The following is a 17221-nucleotide window of genomic DNA, read 5'->3' as shown; positions in this document are numbered from 1 at the left end:
GATCACAGTTTCTCCTCATTCAGCAGGGGTGACTCAAGTGTGGCCTGTGCCCATCTGTGCATATACCAAGGTGTGGCCTGCCTCCTGCAACTCTCAACGTCACTAGTTTCAAGATTTCAGCTGGGTTTTAGAGAAAAATAATTTATCTGAATGTGTGAACTTACTCTTTGCTGGGACAAATAAGAAAAGTCATCTCAATCTAGGAATCATTTTAATGTAATCTGCTACCTCATGCTGTATCCCAAATTGGATGTAGTTTTCTTTATCATTCTGATTCTGCGAAAGGAGGTTGTAATAATAATAGTAATAATAATAATAAAATCATAGTTTGACTAGTTTGTCTAAAGCATTTTAAATACACTGAATTGTTTGGATTGCAGTGTTTAGTTAACTTTTCAGTTAATGTGTATATGGAATGTCCAGGTTTAAGTCTCTTAATTTAAATTAGATGTCCATGACTATATCACAGTTGAAAACTACAAAGATTTTGAGTTCTACACACTTCTTTTACAGACATTGGACCTAATTCCCAAGTCTGTCTGAACTGTACTTGGTACAGTGGGAAAGGGCTATGGAGGAAGATGGCCCTAAGTCATCTTTTTTTGTTTCTGTGTTCTAGGTACCAAACTGGCATCCATGTAACTTAAAGCAGCCTAATGGCTGCTCTAAACTACACAAACTAAAATAATCTTAGGGCCACCCTGCCAAATGGTCACCCCCATGCCACTTCTGACCTGCTCAAGAATGCCCCTCTATCTGGAGAGAGTGGCTGACAGTGGTTTAAGCTGACTTTACACTACTTGAAAATTCTGTTATGTCACAGGAATCACTGGCTCCCTAATCAGGGCAGTTTGTGTGCCCTTTACACTACCAGAAAAGCACAAAAGTTATAGATGTGAGGGCCAAGATCTGGTCCATAGATTAGTTGTGAACCAGAGGAAAATTTTCCTCCTACATAGTGCAACAAAGTATATAGAGACTTAAAAATTTAAAAATGAAATCTGTGAAATCTAACCTTGAATTGAGCTAATAATCATACAGTCTACTATGTCTCCAGAGTGATTTGTCATCTCAACTTGTATTAAACCAGTGGTCTCCAACCTTTTTACGCACAAGATCACTTTTTGAATTTAAGTGCAATCCAGGATTTATCCCGCCCCTTCCCTGAAGGCCCCCGCCCCACTCACTTTCACTGGGCAGGGGTTTGGGAGGGGGTGCAGGTTCTGGGCTGGGGCAGAGTGTTGGGGTGCAGGAGGGGGTATGGGTTGCTGGCTCGGGGGGGGGGGTGTCGGGTTGGGGCAGGGCTACCGGAAGAGGCCAGTGCGCCCCCTGCCATCCTCTGCAGACGTCGCCCCCACAGCTTCTGTCGGCCACAGTTCCTCATTCCTGGCCAATGGGAGCTGTGGGGGCAGTACTTGAAGGCAGGAGCAGTATGTAGAGGGAGGCCCCTCCCCTGGGGCTGGAGGGGTGTGCCGGCGGCTTCTGGGAGTGGCCTGGGACTGGGGCAGGCAGGGAGCCTGCCTTAGTGGTAACTCTGCTGTGCTGCCGGACTTTTAGCCAGTGGTTGTGATTGAGTGGGAGAGGCTCCAGGATTGACCAGTCGATTGCAATTGACTGGTTGGTGACCACTGTATTAAACACACAAACCCTTACTTTAAAAGAACATTATTAAGGTTGCAAAGACATGCACTCAAAAATTAGGAAATACCAGAATTAAGGTTCTCTGTACCACCTTAATTCAGTCCCCTTGTTCATGTGCATTAAGATACAGTTTTAATTACATGATTGCATACTATTTTTTTTCCACAGGCCCTCTGTCAGTTACTGTACAAGATGGACTATGCTCTAGGGATAAATCAGGGTTTTATAGTGAAGGAGGCAGTTGTCTGTTTCATTTCTTGCAGAAGTTAAAAGGCGTGAAGTGAATGAGGCAGTGGATTGCAGGAAGAGTGGATGATTAAGGCAGCTGAATGTTGCTCTTGGAAACTGAATTCTATCCCTGCCCCTGCCCCAGGTTTCCTGTGTGATCCTGGACAGTCACTTAAACTAGTCTTTTCACAGGTGGTTACTGTGTTCCTCATTTTCTCTGGGTGCTTGACTTGAGACCCTGTGGGTCTGTTTGCAGAAGGCTGAGTTAGACTTCTCATCCTAGTCCCAGTCCCCCTAGTCCCAATCCCTCAGCTCCTTGTCCAGTCAATCCCAGCTCCCCTTCCCCGCTCCTCATCCAATCTGCCTCTCTCCACATTCTCTGCCTCTGGTCCTCCTTCTCCTCCTCCCGCATTTCATGCCCTCACTGGCTTCCAGTCCCTGTTTCCATCACCAGACTCTTCATCCAATCTCAGTGGTTGCCTCGCCCCCACTCCTCTTTGCCTTGCCAGTCCAGTTCTCTGCTCGCACCTTGGCTTTTCATCAAATCTGTTTCCCCAGTTCCCATACTTCATTCCTTCCCCACCTCACTAGTTCTCAGTCCCAGTTTCCTTGCTCAAACAGTTCCTGTCTTCCCATGTAGCTCTTCGTTTCATATTGAGTCCTTCCTCCATTGCCTTCCTTGTCTAATCTGTTGAGTCTCCTTTCCCTGCCAGTCTCTCTCCCCTGCCCCTGCTCCTCGTCTCAATCTAATTATCGCACACCCCCAATCTGACTCTTATCCCCTCTGCTTTCAAATCAGATAGCTTCCTCTATGCTTCCTGGGCTTCAGCAGGAGGAACATTGAGACCAGAAGAGGGACAGTTTTTTGCTTTTCATTTCTGGTCCAGACCCAGTCTGGCCTGCAGCAGCAATTGCAGAGAAAGTCTTGTTACCTCCTGTAGCCCAGGGCTGGAGCTTGCTCAGTTGCTCAATACAGATGGGAATCTTCAGTGAGTTTAGATGCTAAATTCAATCAAGACTCTGCTGCGTATGTGCAAATTATAATTTTTCAGATGCTTATAACTTGGCCAAATTTGGTCTGATATTCACAGGGACACCAAAAGACAAATCCATGATATAAAGGTCACCCCCATTCTCCCACCCTGCCAAATTTCAGGTCCAAGCTCTACAACATGGGGACACTAGAACATCTCAGTTAAAGTCATCAGAATTTTTTAACACAAACAAAATAACATAGTATTTTTTCTGAATAGGTAAATGGTTTTGGTTGAAATTAAAAAAAAAATAAATAAAAATCGGTTTTGAGGCAGACACCTGGCATAGAAAATTTCAGCCCCAATGGTTAAAGTATGTCATAGTTATAAGCAACAGAAAATCAGGCCTTCTAATGGGAAATATTGGGCAACTTCAATAGGCAGTGCTACCAGCCCTGAGTATGGTATAGTAATGTCTCTGTATTGTTGTTTTGTATTATAACAGTCCCCAAAGGTCCCATCTGAAATCAGGTCCCCGATGTAATCCAGCTCTTTTAATCAGTGGATTACAAAACATTTTACAAAGGAGGTTGGTATCATCACCGTTTTACAGATGGGCTAACTGAGGCACAGAGGGGCAGTGACTTGCCAAAGATCACCCAGCAGGCCAGTGGCAGAGTTAGGAATGGAACCCAGATCTATCAAGTCGTAGTCCAATGTCCTAGTCACTAGGCCAACGCAGGATATCATTTAAGCTATTAACTGCAGATAAATGACATGTGAAAGAAGTAATTTTCAGTTTCACTTTTCTGTTTTCTTTTGTTTATCTGACTGTGATAATTTTTAGGCTAATTAGATAGCATTTGTAGTGGTATGTTTACACACATTGCTTCTATGCTTATTTTAATGTTTTCTTTTATCAAGGGTCATGACCAAAGTTCCACGCTTGCCCAGCACTCTATTGAGCTGACATTACCCAATCACCATCCCTTTCACAGAGACTTGCTTCGATATGCCAAATTGATGGAGTGGCTAAAAAGTACAGATTATGGAAAATATGAAGGGTTAACAAAGGTATGAGACTCAGATATTGGATAAATTCTCTCTAGTGCTATGTGTTCCATTATTTTTGGATAAGTGTCTTATTCTCAATTTGAATGTTAAATTGTGATTAAAAAAATCACAGCTCAGATGTTTTAATCCCTGATCCTTCTTTCCCTACTTCTTTCTTGGTATTATCGTCATTTACTGTGATATACACTATAAACTCCTCTAGAGATAGGTGTTTTTAATATCTGTACAAAGTTATGGCACTTAATAAATATGTGATACCTTTAAATACACATTTTTCCATTGTGTGCACTAACAGCATACATAATTAAAAAAATTCTGGAAAATAACTCTGGTATAAATGATCTTCTTAGTTCCACAGAACTCATTGTTAATCCATTTTTAGAGGCTACTTTAAATAGAATAGAAAAAATCTCAATTTTAGTTATTTTTAAAAGTTTTGTTTTGTAAGTTGTTTGTACAGGTTTTTCAAAAATACCATGAAGTGAAAAATTAACCACAGATTGTACAGTAATTGTTCGGGTGTAACTGAAGGCAACATTTGGCCCTTAATAGTGAGGTTTTTTTGCTCTTATTAAACACACTATTTTTAAGACTGATACAATGGATGACAATTATTAGCAATCCTGATACTGACAATTTTCTGTTATGAGCAACTTTTTGCTAGGAACCAACCCAATCCGATTGATTTGAATGTTAATGGCATTTGGCTATTAGCAACTGTCATGCCATTTACTAACCATTGTTTTTGCCGTACAACCCCACAGGTACTCACTTCCTGTGGAAAGTCCCAGATGCAGGCAGGTTTGCATGGCTGCTGCCAGGGAGGGAAGCACTTGATTATGCTAATCCTGGGCTCCTGGAGCAGTCTGGACAGTGCATGGAGAGGGGCTGTGCAGCCCTGCAGGTGCTCAGTGCCTCTGCTTCCTGTAGAAAGCCCCAGCATTCAGGCTACAGCCCTGCTGCTTCCCTTCATACCGCCCACCCTCCCAGTTTCCCTTCCGACTCCACAGTACCTCCTGCGTTTTCTTCTGTATTGGTAGTGGGTACCTAGCTGCAGGGCTGCTCTGTGCTGCTGTCCTGGGCGTGGGTTTTTTGCCTATTGGCAACTTTTGGTTATTAGCAACTTTCTGCTAGGAACTGAGAGGTTGCTAATGAATGTCATCCATTGTAAATTCAGTCAGTCTTAAGTATTAGAGTTTTAAAGCAGACTCCTAAAAATGATCCTGAAATATTCAACTAGTTGTGTCTTCTTTCATGTCATATAAGCAGAAGTTGGTTAAATGCCCAGTAGAAGACTGACGTCTTACAGTCTCTTTAATTACCTTTTTTACAAAGAAAGTAATTTATTCCCCATTTTAGTCAGCATTCATGTAAATTAGGTATGTGTCCTGTTAGAGAGTATCTCTACAGAGACTGAATGGTAAATTTCTAGAACATTTTCATACCTTTCAAGTGTACACAAACTATTTGATAGTCTTCTTTGGTATCCTGTTCTAATTTTTCCTCGTTCTTTCGATTTGTTTGAATTGGGCTGTAAGCTAAAGTTAGGGATATACTCAGAAAACAACAGTCCTTTTACTGGAATTTTTTCTTTTGCAGCTTTGTAGTTAAAGTAGTGCTTTTGAATAATATAATATTCAAATGAGCAAATAAATCAATAACACTTTCTAACTGTGAACTCAATGATTATTATAATGATGTAACTTAAAATGTAATGAATTATTTAGTTTGTTTCCCCCTGATAATGAAAGTAAGTAACCTTGTGACTGCCAAGAGGACTTATTTTGTGCTTGTAATGTTTTTTGATAGAAATAATAAAATGCAGTAACTTCCAAGAACTGAAACTAGATTTCCCCACTAGCACAGGTTTGTGGCTATTAGATCATTAAGCAAACTAAATAATTTTTCAATTTGTTTTACTTACTTTCTGAGAAATAATAGTAAAAATAATGGACTGAACACCATTGTGGAAAGTAGAAGTAGTTACCGTTGTATGTAAAAGTGGTGATAACGCTTTAGCAACTTTGGGGAAGGGCTGAGTTCCTACTATTATTAGAGGGTAATGAGATGTGTGTATAGTATGTGCGCACACGTACAACCCTAAAGATAGGCATTTGCTTGCCCTCCTTGTCACGTGAGCTTACACACATGCACATATGGTTTAATAGGGAAATATTCTTCCAATAGGTTCTTGTTACATTTTTGCACTGATGGTTAGGAATGGATTAGCGATTTATGGACTCGTTATGTCAAGTGATTAACATTTGAGGAAAATATGAAAACAAATACCTACAGAGGGCACTTCCATTTGTGGTGCTGACTAAGAGATTGTTTTATATAGCGAATTCAAGTTATAAATCAAGCAGTCAGACAGTCAAATAATTTATACTTTAGTTGTGAGAAGTTTTTTGCTTTTTGAAATTTAAGCTTTTTTAGCAACGATGCAAGCCAAAATTAAAGCTTCTTCTGTAGCTTACAGTAAAGAAGATACATACAACAAATAAAGGACCAGTATCACTGAATCTGGTGGCAGGGAAGTGGAATTTATAACATCTTGAGCTAGCTTTGCCTTCTGTTTCTCAGCAGGGATTCATCCTGTGGGAGGCAAACTTTCAGGGTTTTTGCCTGGGGAGCATATCTTTTTATTTGCTGCTAGAGGCTCAGTAGAGCCCAGTAGCAAAGGCTGTAAAGGGGATTAATTGAATTATCATGTCCCCCTGCCACTCTGGCCACCCCCAATAACCGTGGGCTGTACTGGCCATTTATATTCCCCCTGTGGTGGGGAGGTTACAACCTACCCCAGTGGATTCGTTGCTTCAGAGCTTCTTCTGGTAGCATAGACTACTAAGGTTTTATATAGTCCAAATCTTTAGATGCAAGGCACCAAGAGCATTAGCTTGTTCATTTTATTTGCAGGTTGCCATTTATGATTCTGGGTTATTGCATTTGTTCAGATTACAGTACTTATGCTAAACTGTTTTTGTTTTTCACTTAAGAATTACATGGATTATTTATCACGGCTATATGAAAGAGAAATTAAAGATTTCTTTGAGGTTGCCAAGATTAAGATGACGGGCACAACCAAAGAAGGAAAAAAGTTTGGTAAGCTCCCAAGAGACACATACCTTTGCTTTTAGTTTTTTGTTTGTGTTGTAATAAACAGTTATGGCAAATCATTCAGAGCCAACTTTGTAAATGACTGTTTTGTGCCTGAACTGGAAAGATGCTACATTTGGCAGACATGGTGAAAGTCAGAGGATAAATATGGGATCATCAAAAATGTATTAGGTACACTGCAAAAGCCCTCAGTGTGACACTTGTAGTAAACTAAAAGGGAGTAGAATGAGATAACTTGAAGAATGAGGCATGACACTATATATGTCACTGTGAGTGCAGATCATTGTTTGAGACCTAACAACACATTATTGTTTAAAAACTTATTGGGATTTTAACACTGAAGCAAATTTGAAAACAAACATTTTATCCAAAGAAAACTATTTGGCAGTGTTTTAGTGTTACTTGTGCTACTAAGAGATTTGTATTTTAATAAATACTTATGAGAGATTTTGAGGAAGCTAACTTAAACACTAATTCTGCCCATGGGGATGTACATACATGAGTTTCAAAGGGAGCTATGTACATGCATCTGAGGTTGGAAATTGTATTTAGTTTCCCTTTTGATGGGTGCATGTATCCCCTTTTGGGAAAAGGAGTTCACTCATGCGTATGAAAGGGAATCTATACCCAAAATAATAATGCTGTCTAGCAGCAAATAATAAAGAAAAACATGTGAAAGGTAGATGGATTTGTATGTATTTTAATGTTTGGTATAGACATATGGCCTTTAATCTCTGATCATTTTACTATTGAAATGAAATAATGCAATTAATTCTGCTTTGCCTTTTTTAATACAGTGAGTAAATCTTTGATGCACTTTTTCAGATGGTATAGTCTATTCGTTAATATGCCTAAATTTGCCATAGCAGATGATTGAACATGGAGCACAAATGGTTCCCTAAGGTTTTCAGAAGAACAACTTGGGGCAGAAGAAGTCCTGAATCTTGAAATGTTAACTTACCTTATTGGTCAAAGTTTAAAAAATAAATAAATAATCCCCGCCTCCTCCCCGCCTCTTAAAATAACCCTATATTTTTTTCCATTATTTTTTTACTATTCCCTTGTGATCCACTTTGGGAGGAAACCACGTTATCCATAGTAATCATGTTCTGGACTTGACACATTATTGTGAACTGTGGATAACAGATCTCTGTTTTAGAGAAACGAGATTATTCACATATGTGAATTTAAAAGAGCCAAGAGAATTTCTATTAAGACTCATATTTGTGTAAACTTCGACTATATTTTTTTAAAGCCTAGCAATCTTTTCAGTCTAGCAAGAGCTTGGAGAAATTTTCTATAAATTTATCTAGTGTAAGATTAATTACTTTTGTAACAGTTCTACTTAAACATAGACACATTCTTTTATAGTTTGTCATGTAGCAAGCCAAACTGTTGCTTTCTCAGACCTTCAGTAAGCCAGGGAAGAACTTCCTTCTCATAGGACATTCTGAGATATGTCCTCCAGTATTCATGCAGAGACTGAGCAGAATCTCTTTCTCAAGGAGTGAGTAGGCTTCAGTCTTTGCACAGAAACAGAACTGGCATTCTGCAGTTGCATCCACGGAGGAAGTTCCTTGCTACCCAACCCAGGAATTAATGAGCAGCTTTCATGGATTCATATCCCAGAATCATGGATTGTCTGTGAAGTCCACAAACAAATTCAACCTGAATTAGACCATAGTGGTAGTATAGGAAAATACACTGCTCTGCACTGTTCATGTTCTTAATGTTATCCGTTGTGCAAAGGGGGGAGGAGAAGCATCTCAGATCTCTACAGATAAATAGTATTTCATTTTGCCTTTTAAATGTCAGCTGATTTTTTTTTAAATGAATGTGAAAACCAGTTTAACAATGCCGAATTAAAAAGACTTTGTGCATTTGAGGAAGTTAGTGCATATTCCTAAAAGATGTTTTGTTGAATTAATGTACATTTCTTTAATAATGAAAAAATTACTGTGTAAGGAACAGACAGAGACTTTTTACAGAGTAGGTTGTGGGATATCAGACATTGCCAGTCTTTGAGCTGTGTTGGTGTTTTCTTGCCTTTTGCTTCTTTGCAATTTCTGGAATGAAGCTTCAATTTGAGCATCTTCAACGCAGAGTCTGCTGGGAGAATTCTTTTGGTGCTCTGTACTAGCAGAAGGTTCTTTTTTTTGGAAGACAGTGACACAAAAAAGAGAGCAGTAAACTTCTGGGATAAATTCTTCCTTGCCTTAACGGGATGTATTTTTCTTCCTCTGTTAAAGCTAGAATCTTGTTATCTTCAGTGCATTTAAATACAATGAGCTGAAAGACTCCTAGAATCTTAGAAATGTAGGGCTGGAAGGGACTTCAAGAAGTCATCAAGTCGACCCCCCTGCGCTGTGGTAGGACCAAGTAAACGTAGACCTTCCCTGACAGATGTTTGTCCAAGTTTTTAAAGGATATCAGTGATGGAGACTCCACAACCTCCTTTGGAAGCCTATTCCAGAGCTTAACTCCCATTACAGTTAAATAGCTTTTCCTAATATCTGCCTTAAGTCTCCCTTGCTGCAGATTAAGCCCATTACTACTTGCCCTAACCTTAGTGGAGCTGGAGAACAATTGATCACCTTTCTCTTTATAACAGTCCTTAGCATGTTGGAAGATTATCAGGTCTCCAAATCAGTCTTCTTTTCTCAAGACTAAACATGGCCCTTTTTCTCAACCTTTCCTCATAGGTTTTCTAACCCTTTTATCCTTTGTTGCTCTACTCTGGACTCTCCAGTTTGTCCACATCCTTTCTAAATTGTGGTGCCCAGAGCTGGATGCAGTACTCAAGTGGGGGCCTCACCAGTGCCAAGCAGAGAAGGACAATTACCTCCTGTATCTTACATACAGCAATCCTGTTAATACATCCCAGAATATTAATCTTTTTTGCAGCTGCATCACATTGATGAATCATATTCAGTTTGTGGTTCACCATAACCCCCAGATCCTTTTCAGCAGTACTACCGCCTTGACAGTTATTCCCCATTTTGTAGTTGTGAATTTGATTTTTCCTTCCTAAGTGAAGTACAAGTCTTTATTAAATTCCATCTTGTTGAATTCAGACTAATTCGCCAATTTGTGAAGGTCATTTTGATTTTTCAACCTGTCCTCCAAAGTGCTTGCAACCTGTCCTAGCTTGATGTCATCTGCAGATTTTATAAGCATACTCTCTACTCCATTATCCAAGTCATTAATGAAAATATTGAATAGTACCAGACCCAGGACTGACCCCTTTGGATCTCTACTAGTCATGCCCTCCCAATTTGACAACAAACCTCTCTGAGTACAGTCTTTCTAATGCTAATACATAATGTACCATGTGACAACAGTATGTCTTACCTACCAGATGATACTTTGTTCAAGGGTGGTCCTTGGCTATATTTCTTTGTTCTGCAGTGCCAGTCGATGGGGTTAGGGATCAGGGAATCTATGAAGAAACCAATACCAAATATGCAGTACTGTGGTAAAATATAAAATAGTGCAGATAAAAATTAAGCTGTAATTAAATTTGAGTCTGACATCCTAAAACCGTCTGCATTGATGCCTAGTTGAGAAATCGGTGTTGAAGAGCATTTGCACATCCAGATTTGTACAATTGAAAGTAAATATCTGTCCTCTTAGAATAGGACCAGCTTGCCAGCTCCACTCTGATGGGGTGGTTCTTTGCAGGATTGTACACATATACATTTCACTTTTTGTTTTATGTGTGTCCAGTGCATTCAAGTCAGAGACTTTTGCCAGCAGTACTACTAGGTGGTGCACAGGCTCCTGCTCAACATGTGTTCTCAGGAGAGGGCATAAAAGGGGCTTGTCCACTGTCTTCCTGGTCCCGAAGAAATACTTCACCCTCTCCAAACTGATAGGACCCTATTTTGAGCCAATGGCTACAATTTCATTATCTTTATTTTCTCTAAAGAAAGTGGTTCTTGGTGGCAGTCATTTCTGCAAGGAGGATTTCAGAACTTGCTCTCTTGGCTGACCCTCCTTTCATGGTATTCCATAAGGACAAAGTATCTCTTAGGCCTCACCCTAAGTTTATACCTAAGGTAGTGTCAGTCTTCCATTTAAACCAAACAATCTTTTTGTATTTTTCCTGACATGTTAATTTAAGGCTGAAAAAGCATTCCATACTTTGGATGTTTGTAGAGCACTGGCGTTTTACTTGGACCACACTAGGTCTTTCAGTTCTTACTCCAGGCTCTTTGTAAGCTATGTTGAAAGAATTCAAGGTCAATCAGTGTCATCTCCTTGAATCTCATGCAGGGTTTCTGAATGTATGAAGCTCTGCTACGATCTTGATAAAGTCTCTCCTCCATTGAGAATAACATCTCACTCCACTAGGGCTCAGTCCACCACATCACCATTCCTGAGCAATCTTCCAATAGCTTGTTTATGCAAGGCAGCAACATGGTCGTCTGTGCATACTTTTCCCACTCATTACACCATGATTCAAACCTCTTGAGATGATGCCAGCTTTGCAAGTTAGTGGTACAATCCCTGTGTAGATGATCCAAAGTCGTCCTCCCTTTAAGGGAATGTCTGAGGAATCACCTCCAGTGGAATGTGTATGTGCACAATCACTCAAAGGAGAAAAAAGGTTATTTATCTGTACAGTAACTATTATTCTTTGAGGTATGTTGTGAACATGTACTTCCCACCTTCCCTGCTACTTCAGACTTTACTTAAAGTGGTGCGAAGGAATGGAGAGGTAGGCGGCAGACATGCCTGTTTTATGCTGTCACCTGAGAGCATGAGGTGAGCGGGAGCATATGCATCACCTAGTGGTAGTATTGGCAGAAGTCTCCAACTCGAGTGCAGTAAGCACACATTCACCTCAAATGGAATGTGTATGCACAACACAACTCAAAGAACAATAGTTACTGTACAGATAAGTAACCATTTGGTGTTTTTGCGTCTGTAACTTGAAAAATCCATGCTCGCCAAGAATTGTTGAATCCTACTAACTTTTTTGCTTCTAGAGCATGTGTGCAAGTGCTTTCCACTGGTGAACTTAGAATCCTTTATCACAAACACAGGGCAATATTACCCTGTCACAGGGTACTCTAAACTGCTTACTAAAATGCAGTTTTTTGCTTGAGGAAACTGCTTATTTTATTTTTCAGACCAGCAGGATATTCAGGGGATAAACCTTTTAAAAATGAGTTGCATCTTTATGTAAATGTTGTTATTGGTAGTGACTTTTTTTCTGAGCCTGGCAACATCTGCAAACTGGAAAATTGTTAATGCAACCTGAATGAAAAACACACTACTTCTCACTGTGAAAAGCAAAACTGAGTTGTCAGCAACAGCAATATACAATAGGCTGGCTGGTCTTATTGTAGAAAAGAATATTATTGAAAGGACTTTTGCAGTCTTAATAGATTTTTAGTTAAAGAGCTGGAAGATAATGCAGGTAGCCCTGATTCAGTACAAGTCTGCACAGGACTAATCTGTTTGCATTTCTCTTTGTTTGGTATCAATATGATTTACAGTTTATTTGCACACTGTTCCGGTAAACTGCAAATCTCCTCCAATATCAATCTTTGCAAATAAGACTCAGTATTTTGGTGGTCTTTTCTGTGTTAAGGAGAATTTGATGTATAAATGTTTAACAAGTCAGAGTTTTCCTCCGTGTTTTGTTTTAAGAAAAATGAAAGTTTAATATTTTGAAACGTATACTGTGTTTTCCATGTAGTTAGAGACTGAATTTCTAGAACAGTAACTCCCCAACTATATGTGTTTGCAACTATAGTTACTTGCTGCTTATAGTTCTCTGCATGTTTCTTTCCAGCTAGTGCTTAACTTGCATCTTGTGCATGGTTTGTGCAAACTGCATTTTTAACTTGTCTTTGTCTTTGATGCTTGCAACCTAATCCATGCCAGCTACACTGCCTCGAAAAGAAAGCGCTGTCAAACAGGAAACAGAGAGTGAGTATGATTAGTGCATTAGTATGTATTGTCAATGCATGTGTGTCTATGTATAGGTGTAGTTATATATAATGGAAAACCCATTAACCCTAAAGCTAACTGTTCAGGGTGCAATAAGTATTTGTAAGCAAAACGCATCCAAGAGATGTTGAACATAGTTGGCAATTATATTAGAAGGAACATACAGAATGAAAATTAATAATCGGTTTCTCTGTGATTTTGAGATTTATGAAGATTTACGACAGCATTTTACTTGCAGTTTGAATATAACAGGAGATGTTTCTCTTTACTTTGTTTTTGAACTGAGGTGTCTCATCATAGCAAGAGCTCTTCCTTAAGTCCTCTTCTCCCCCTGCCGCACTTTATTCCCAACTGTCATTAACCAAAAGAGTGTGAACTATGGACTTGTTTTTTCCAAGAGAATATGGAGAGTATCTTCAGATACTCAAGTGTTTGCTCTACTATTTTCCTTTCAGAATAATTTCCCCACCGGCTCTCTTTGCTCTGTGTGCTGCTGGAAGATGCTCTTAAAGTATCACAACTGGAGTTCCCATCCAGCTTTCCTTTCAGAAAGGAGAGTACCTGCCCCAGCATATTTGCTATACTTGCTGGTCCCAGGTGCAAAATGTCCAAAGTGGCTCCTGATGTCAGTTTTCCTTTGTTATTCCACAATGCAGACTTAGGTAGCTGCATTGTAATTAACTCTGAAAAACACTTAAATATTCCAGTTAGGCTTGTAATGAAGAAACGTGTATACAACAAAACCACTTAGATAAGGTACAAACTATTCAGTAGAAAGAATATTGACCATCTCTATGGGGACTAGGAGTGCTGTTTTGGATATACCTATATTTTTCTTTTCAAATATATTTTATTCCACGTAGGCTACCATCTTTCATAGTTTCATTATTTCATAGGTCTTCATGGAAGTTCTGGAAAATTGACTGGGTCTACCTCTAGCCTAAATAAACTCTCCGTTCAGAGTTCAGGAAATCGCAGGTCTCAGTCATCCTCACTGTTGGATATGGGAAACATGTCTGCCTCTGACCTTGATGTGGCTGATAGAACTAAATTTGATAAGGTAAAACAAAAAAATGTAATGTAATATTTCTCCTTAGTTTTGAACTTTAGATAGTCATGAATCCACATTTTGTTTACTGTCTGAAAATGTTCGTTCATGCCCAGGAGTGTGTGTGTGTCTGTCTCTCTCTCTCTAATGTAATAATGTTTTAAATTCATTTAGAATGAATACATATATGTCAACACTTAAATATGATATGCATTGTGCATTTGCTTAAGACTCTGTAACAGATTTAATTATGCAGACGCTAACTTTAACCATAGTTAAGATTGCAGTTGTTTTCATTATAAGCCCAGTTTTGCTGACCCTCCTCAAAAGTTCCCAAACAAAGGAATGTTGGCCAAAAAATTGGTGGGTTAAGTCTGGGACCAACTTATATATTTTTTTTTACCAAAGATGAAGCGAATTGATCATGAGATTCCTGAATTATGACACCTTCATAAGAGAGGAGTTCAGAAAGTATTGTGATGCGTTTTGTAAATTTGTTGGCAAATTGGAAAGAAGGAAAGAGAATCTCATTCACTAGACCATCCAGTAGAGATCTAGTACAGAAGACAAAAGAATAATTTAAATAAACACCAATTTCTAAAATTAACCATTTAAATGTCACTTGCACATTTACTTTGGCTGCCTTAAACTATGGCACCAAATGATTGCTGGAGTCCTCACTTTTTTTTTTTTTAATGGAGGCTAAGTCTGTAGCCCTGTCCATTGCAGAAATAGACCTAAAAATGTAAACCAGTATTTAGGGAGGATTCTCAATGGATAAGGGAAAATTTTCCTACCAAAACTGTATTTAGTTTTGCAAAATATTGTAAATTAAGATATATTTTTAAAAAGGAAGAGGGGAACCAATTATAGTCTTCTAATACTTTTTTGCCAAGTGCTATGGTGAAAATGGAAAGTGGGGAAACCATTAAAATTAAGTTTTTTATAGGATTATTTTAATTGAGGAGATGAATACCTTGTTTGTGTGTGGTGGTGTTGCCTGGCACCACCAATCCTTGCTAACTTTTCCTGTTTTAATTGTTGTTTTTTGGGTAACTGCAGTTTACCTGTAAGGATTTTTACCTCTAAGTTACTGACATACACTTGCAGTCATAACAGGTGTTTTTCTATGAAACTGAATAAAAATCCTGGTCCTGTCTGTGAAAATTAGTAATTTTGTAAGAATTCTGATATTCTGTTACAAGTCAACAAAAATAGATATAATCCCTTCAAATGGTTTGGTTTTTGTTTTCATCTTTTAATTATTTTAAAAAGTCCTCGTCTTTTATTTCTACATGTAATCTTGCGTGTGGTGAAGAAATGTATACACAGAGTTATGTAATTTGTTGTGCTTGCCCAATAACTTTTTTGGATAAATCTTTCCCTAATTAGTTTCTAGTGATTGGATTTACTGCTTAATCTTAGTAGTGTGGTAAGCTTTAACAGTTACCATGCATTTAGTTCCTAAATACTTGCAAAGAAACTGATTTAGTTTACTGTATGAGGGTGACACAGTAGACTAGAAATGTCTTTGAAAGAGTCTTTATGGATTGGTGGTTGACAAATAATTTTAATAAATTAAAATGTTTGCCAAAAAGTAGCTTCACTGTTTAATTCGATTTTATTTTAAAATAACTCAAGATCACCCTCTATTCCAAAAGTAAATACAAAAACTTATTTACCAATTTCACCAGATGCTAGTACTTAATACACAAAAACTTTACTGTGAAGCAGTTAGGGTTGGCACATACAGAACATACCTGACACAAACCCATAAAGAAACGGTAAGTTAAGCCACTTAACATACCCTCTGTTCATCCACTCACAGGCACCCACCTTACCAGTTCCACAACTACAGTATTTGCTGCAGATCATGCACCAAAGTCTTTTGCTGTGCCCCACTCAATCTGTGCTTCTGCACACACCCCTTTACCAAGCTACCATGTGCCAACAGAACACACCGCTGCACCAAATGTCCACAACTAATAATATGAAACTGCAGCATAGTATTTGAAATTTTTTCCCAATATAAGAATAGCAGCTCGCATAGCTTCATCTACTGTGGATAGAAACACTTCTGTGAACTACTTCCTATTTTCTTGTTCCCTGCAGCTACATATGTGGTATGATTGCTTAACAGTCTATAACTGTACCAGGTATGGATGCAATTTGTTTGGTTATAACCTTATTTGAAAAAGGTTGTAACAACGCTGTTACAAGCTCTCATGTGGCCAGATATTTAATGGCTTTTGAATTAGTAAATACTTCATCCTGTAGTCTTAGAATTCAGTTGGCAAACTTGTTGGGGCGGGGGAAAGGGATGGGAGAGATGGGGAGCATTCAATTTTCCTTTCTCCCCCTTCCTCTCCTATTTAAAGTGAATAACAAAGAATTATGTTTCACATGGTCGTAAAACTTTATATAAATCTACCTTTTAAAAATATGACTGTTTTACTGTTAGAACTTTTGGAAATCATCATGCTTTTCATTCTATTGCTTTTATAAATGTTCAGGTAGAACTCTAGCTTTAGAGTTTGAGTGCAGAAGGTATTGTATGGAACAAGCTCTGATGCTTCTTGGGGTACCTAGGACTGCGAGTTACCTTGTAATCCCCTTGCCTCCAGTGAGAGAGACTTGCTAGTGCTTAATTGAGTGTCAGCTCTCTGACACCTCTGGCCTAGTAGGAACTCAATCTCATCAGGGCTATGCCAGCCCTTACTTTGGCTTGTATGTTAACAATAGGCATACCTCAATCGCAGAGCCCCTGTGAAGCACTCCCCTGTAATGGCCAGCCCCTAACCACTGGACACTTGCTGAAATTAGCAGGTTTGCTATCCTTAAGCAGACGTACACACCAGCCTATTTGATTCAACTGAGGATCAGCTGTTATGTAACATCGCAGCAGTGAGAGAGATTGATTGTGAAAACAATCATAATTTTATTATCAAAGGCTAAGGTTTAATGGATAGTGAGTAAGGATAATAGAGACAGAAAGTTTACATACAAAACAAAATCAATACAAGCTTTCTAGAGACTAAACTTTACCAGACTAACCATCTGTCTAAAAGCAGACTTTATATTCTCTGAAAGCTTTCTTGCATCATTTCTAACCTAGACTGATTGGGAACATGTTTTCATAACGCTGCTCAGTTACTTCTTCAGGTGCAGGATAAAGAGG

The 17221-nt window shown here is 38.8% G+C and overlaps 1 protein-coding gene and 1 long non-coding RNA gene across 13 annotated transcripts in view; one reads left to right on the top strand and one right to left on the bottom strand.

Moving 5' to 3' along the window:
* The window catches only part of LOC140910613 (uncharacterized), a 46655-nt gene that overhangs the window by 5909 nt on the left and 23525 nt on the right, over positions 1-17221 (bottom strand). For 2 of the 5 annotated variants that reach the window (XR_012158671.2, XR_012158668.2), the window contains exon 4: positions 10390-10473. This is a non-coding gene — a long non-coding RNA (uncharacterized LOC140910613). Of the gene's footprint in view, positions 1-7745; positions 10474-17221 lie in introns of those variants that run through there. The other 3 variants (XR_012158670.2, XR_012158669.2, XR_013635719.1) reach the window with 3 other exon arrangements.
* The window catches only part of EXOC1 (exocyst complex component 1), a 56781-nt gene that overhangs the window by 21451 nt on the left and 18109 nt on the right, over positions 1-17221 (top strand). For 5 of the 8 annotated variants that reach the window (XM_073341989.1, XM_073341986.1, XM_073341988.1 and 2 more), the window contains 4 exons: positions 3768-3917; positions 6914-7019; positions 12930-12974; positions 13892-14055. In XM_073341989.1, the coding sequence (XP_073198090.1) occupies positions 3768-3917; positions 6914-7019; positions 12930-12974; positions 13892-14055 (465 nt within the window). The remainder of the gene's footprint in view (positions 1-3767; positions 3918-6913; positions 7020-12929; positions 12975-13891; positions 14056-17221) is intronic. The other 3 variants (XM_073341991.1, XM_073341990.1, XM_073341987.2) reach the window with 1 other exon arrangement.

The sequence above is a fragment of the Lepidochelys kempii genome, chromosome 4 (assembly GCF_965140285.1).
Source record: "Lepidochelys kempii isolate rLepKem1 chromosome 4, rLepKem1.hap1, whole genome shotgun sequence".
NCBI classification, from domain to species: Eukaryota; Metazoa; Chordata; order Testudines; family Cheloniidae; genus Lepidochelys; species Lepidochelys kempii.
The sequence above is the reverse complement of the archived record's forward strand: the minus strand, read 5'-3'. Positions and strand labels throughout refer to the sequence as shown.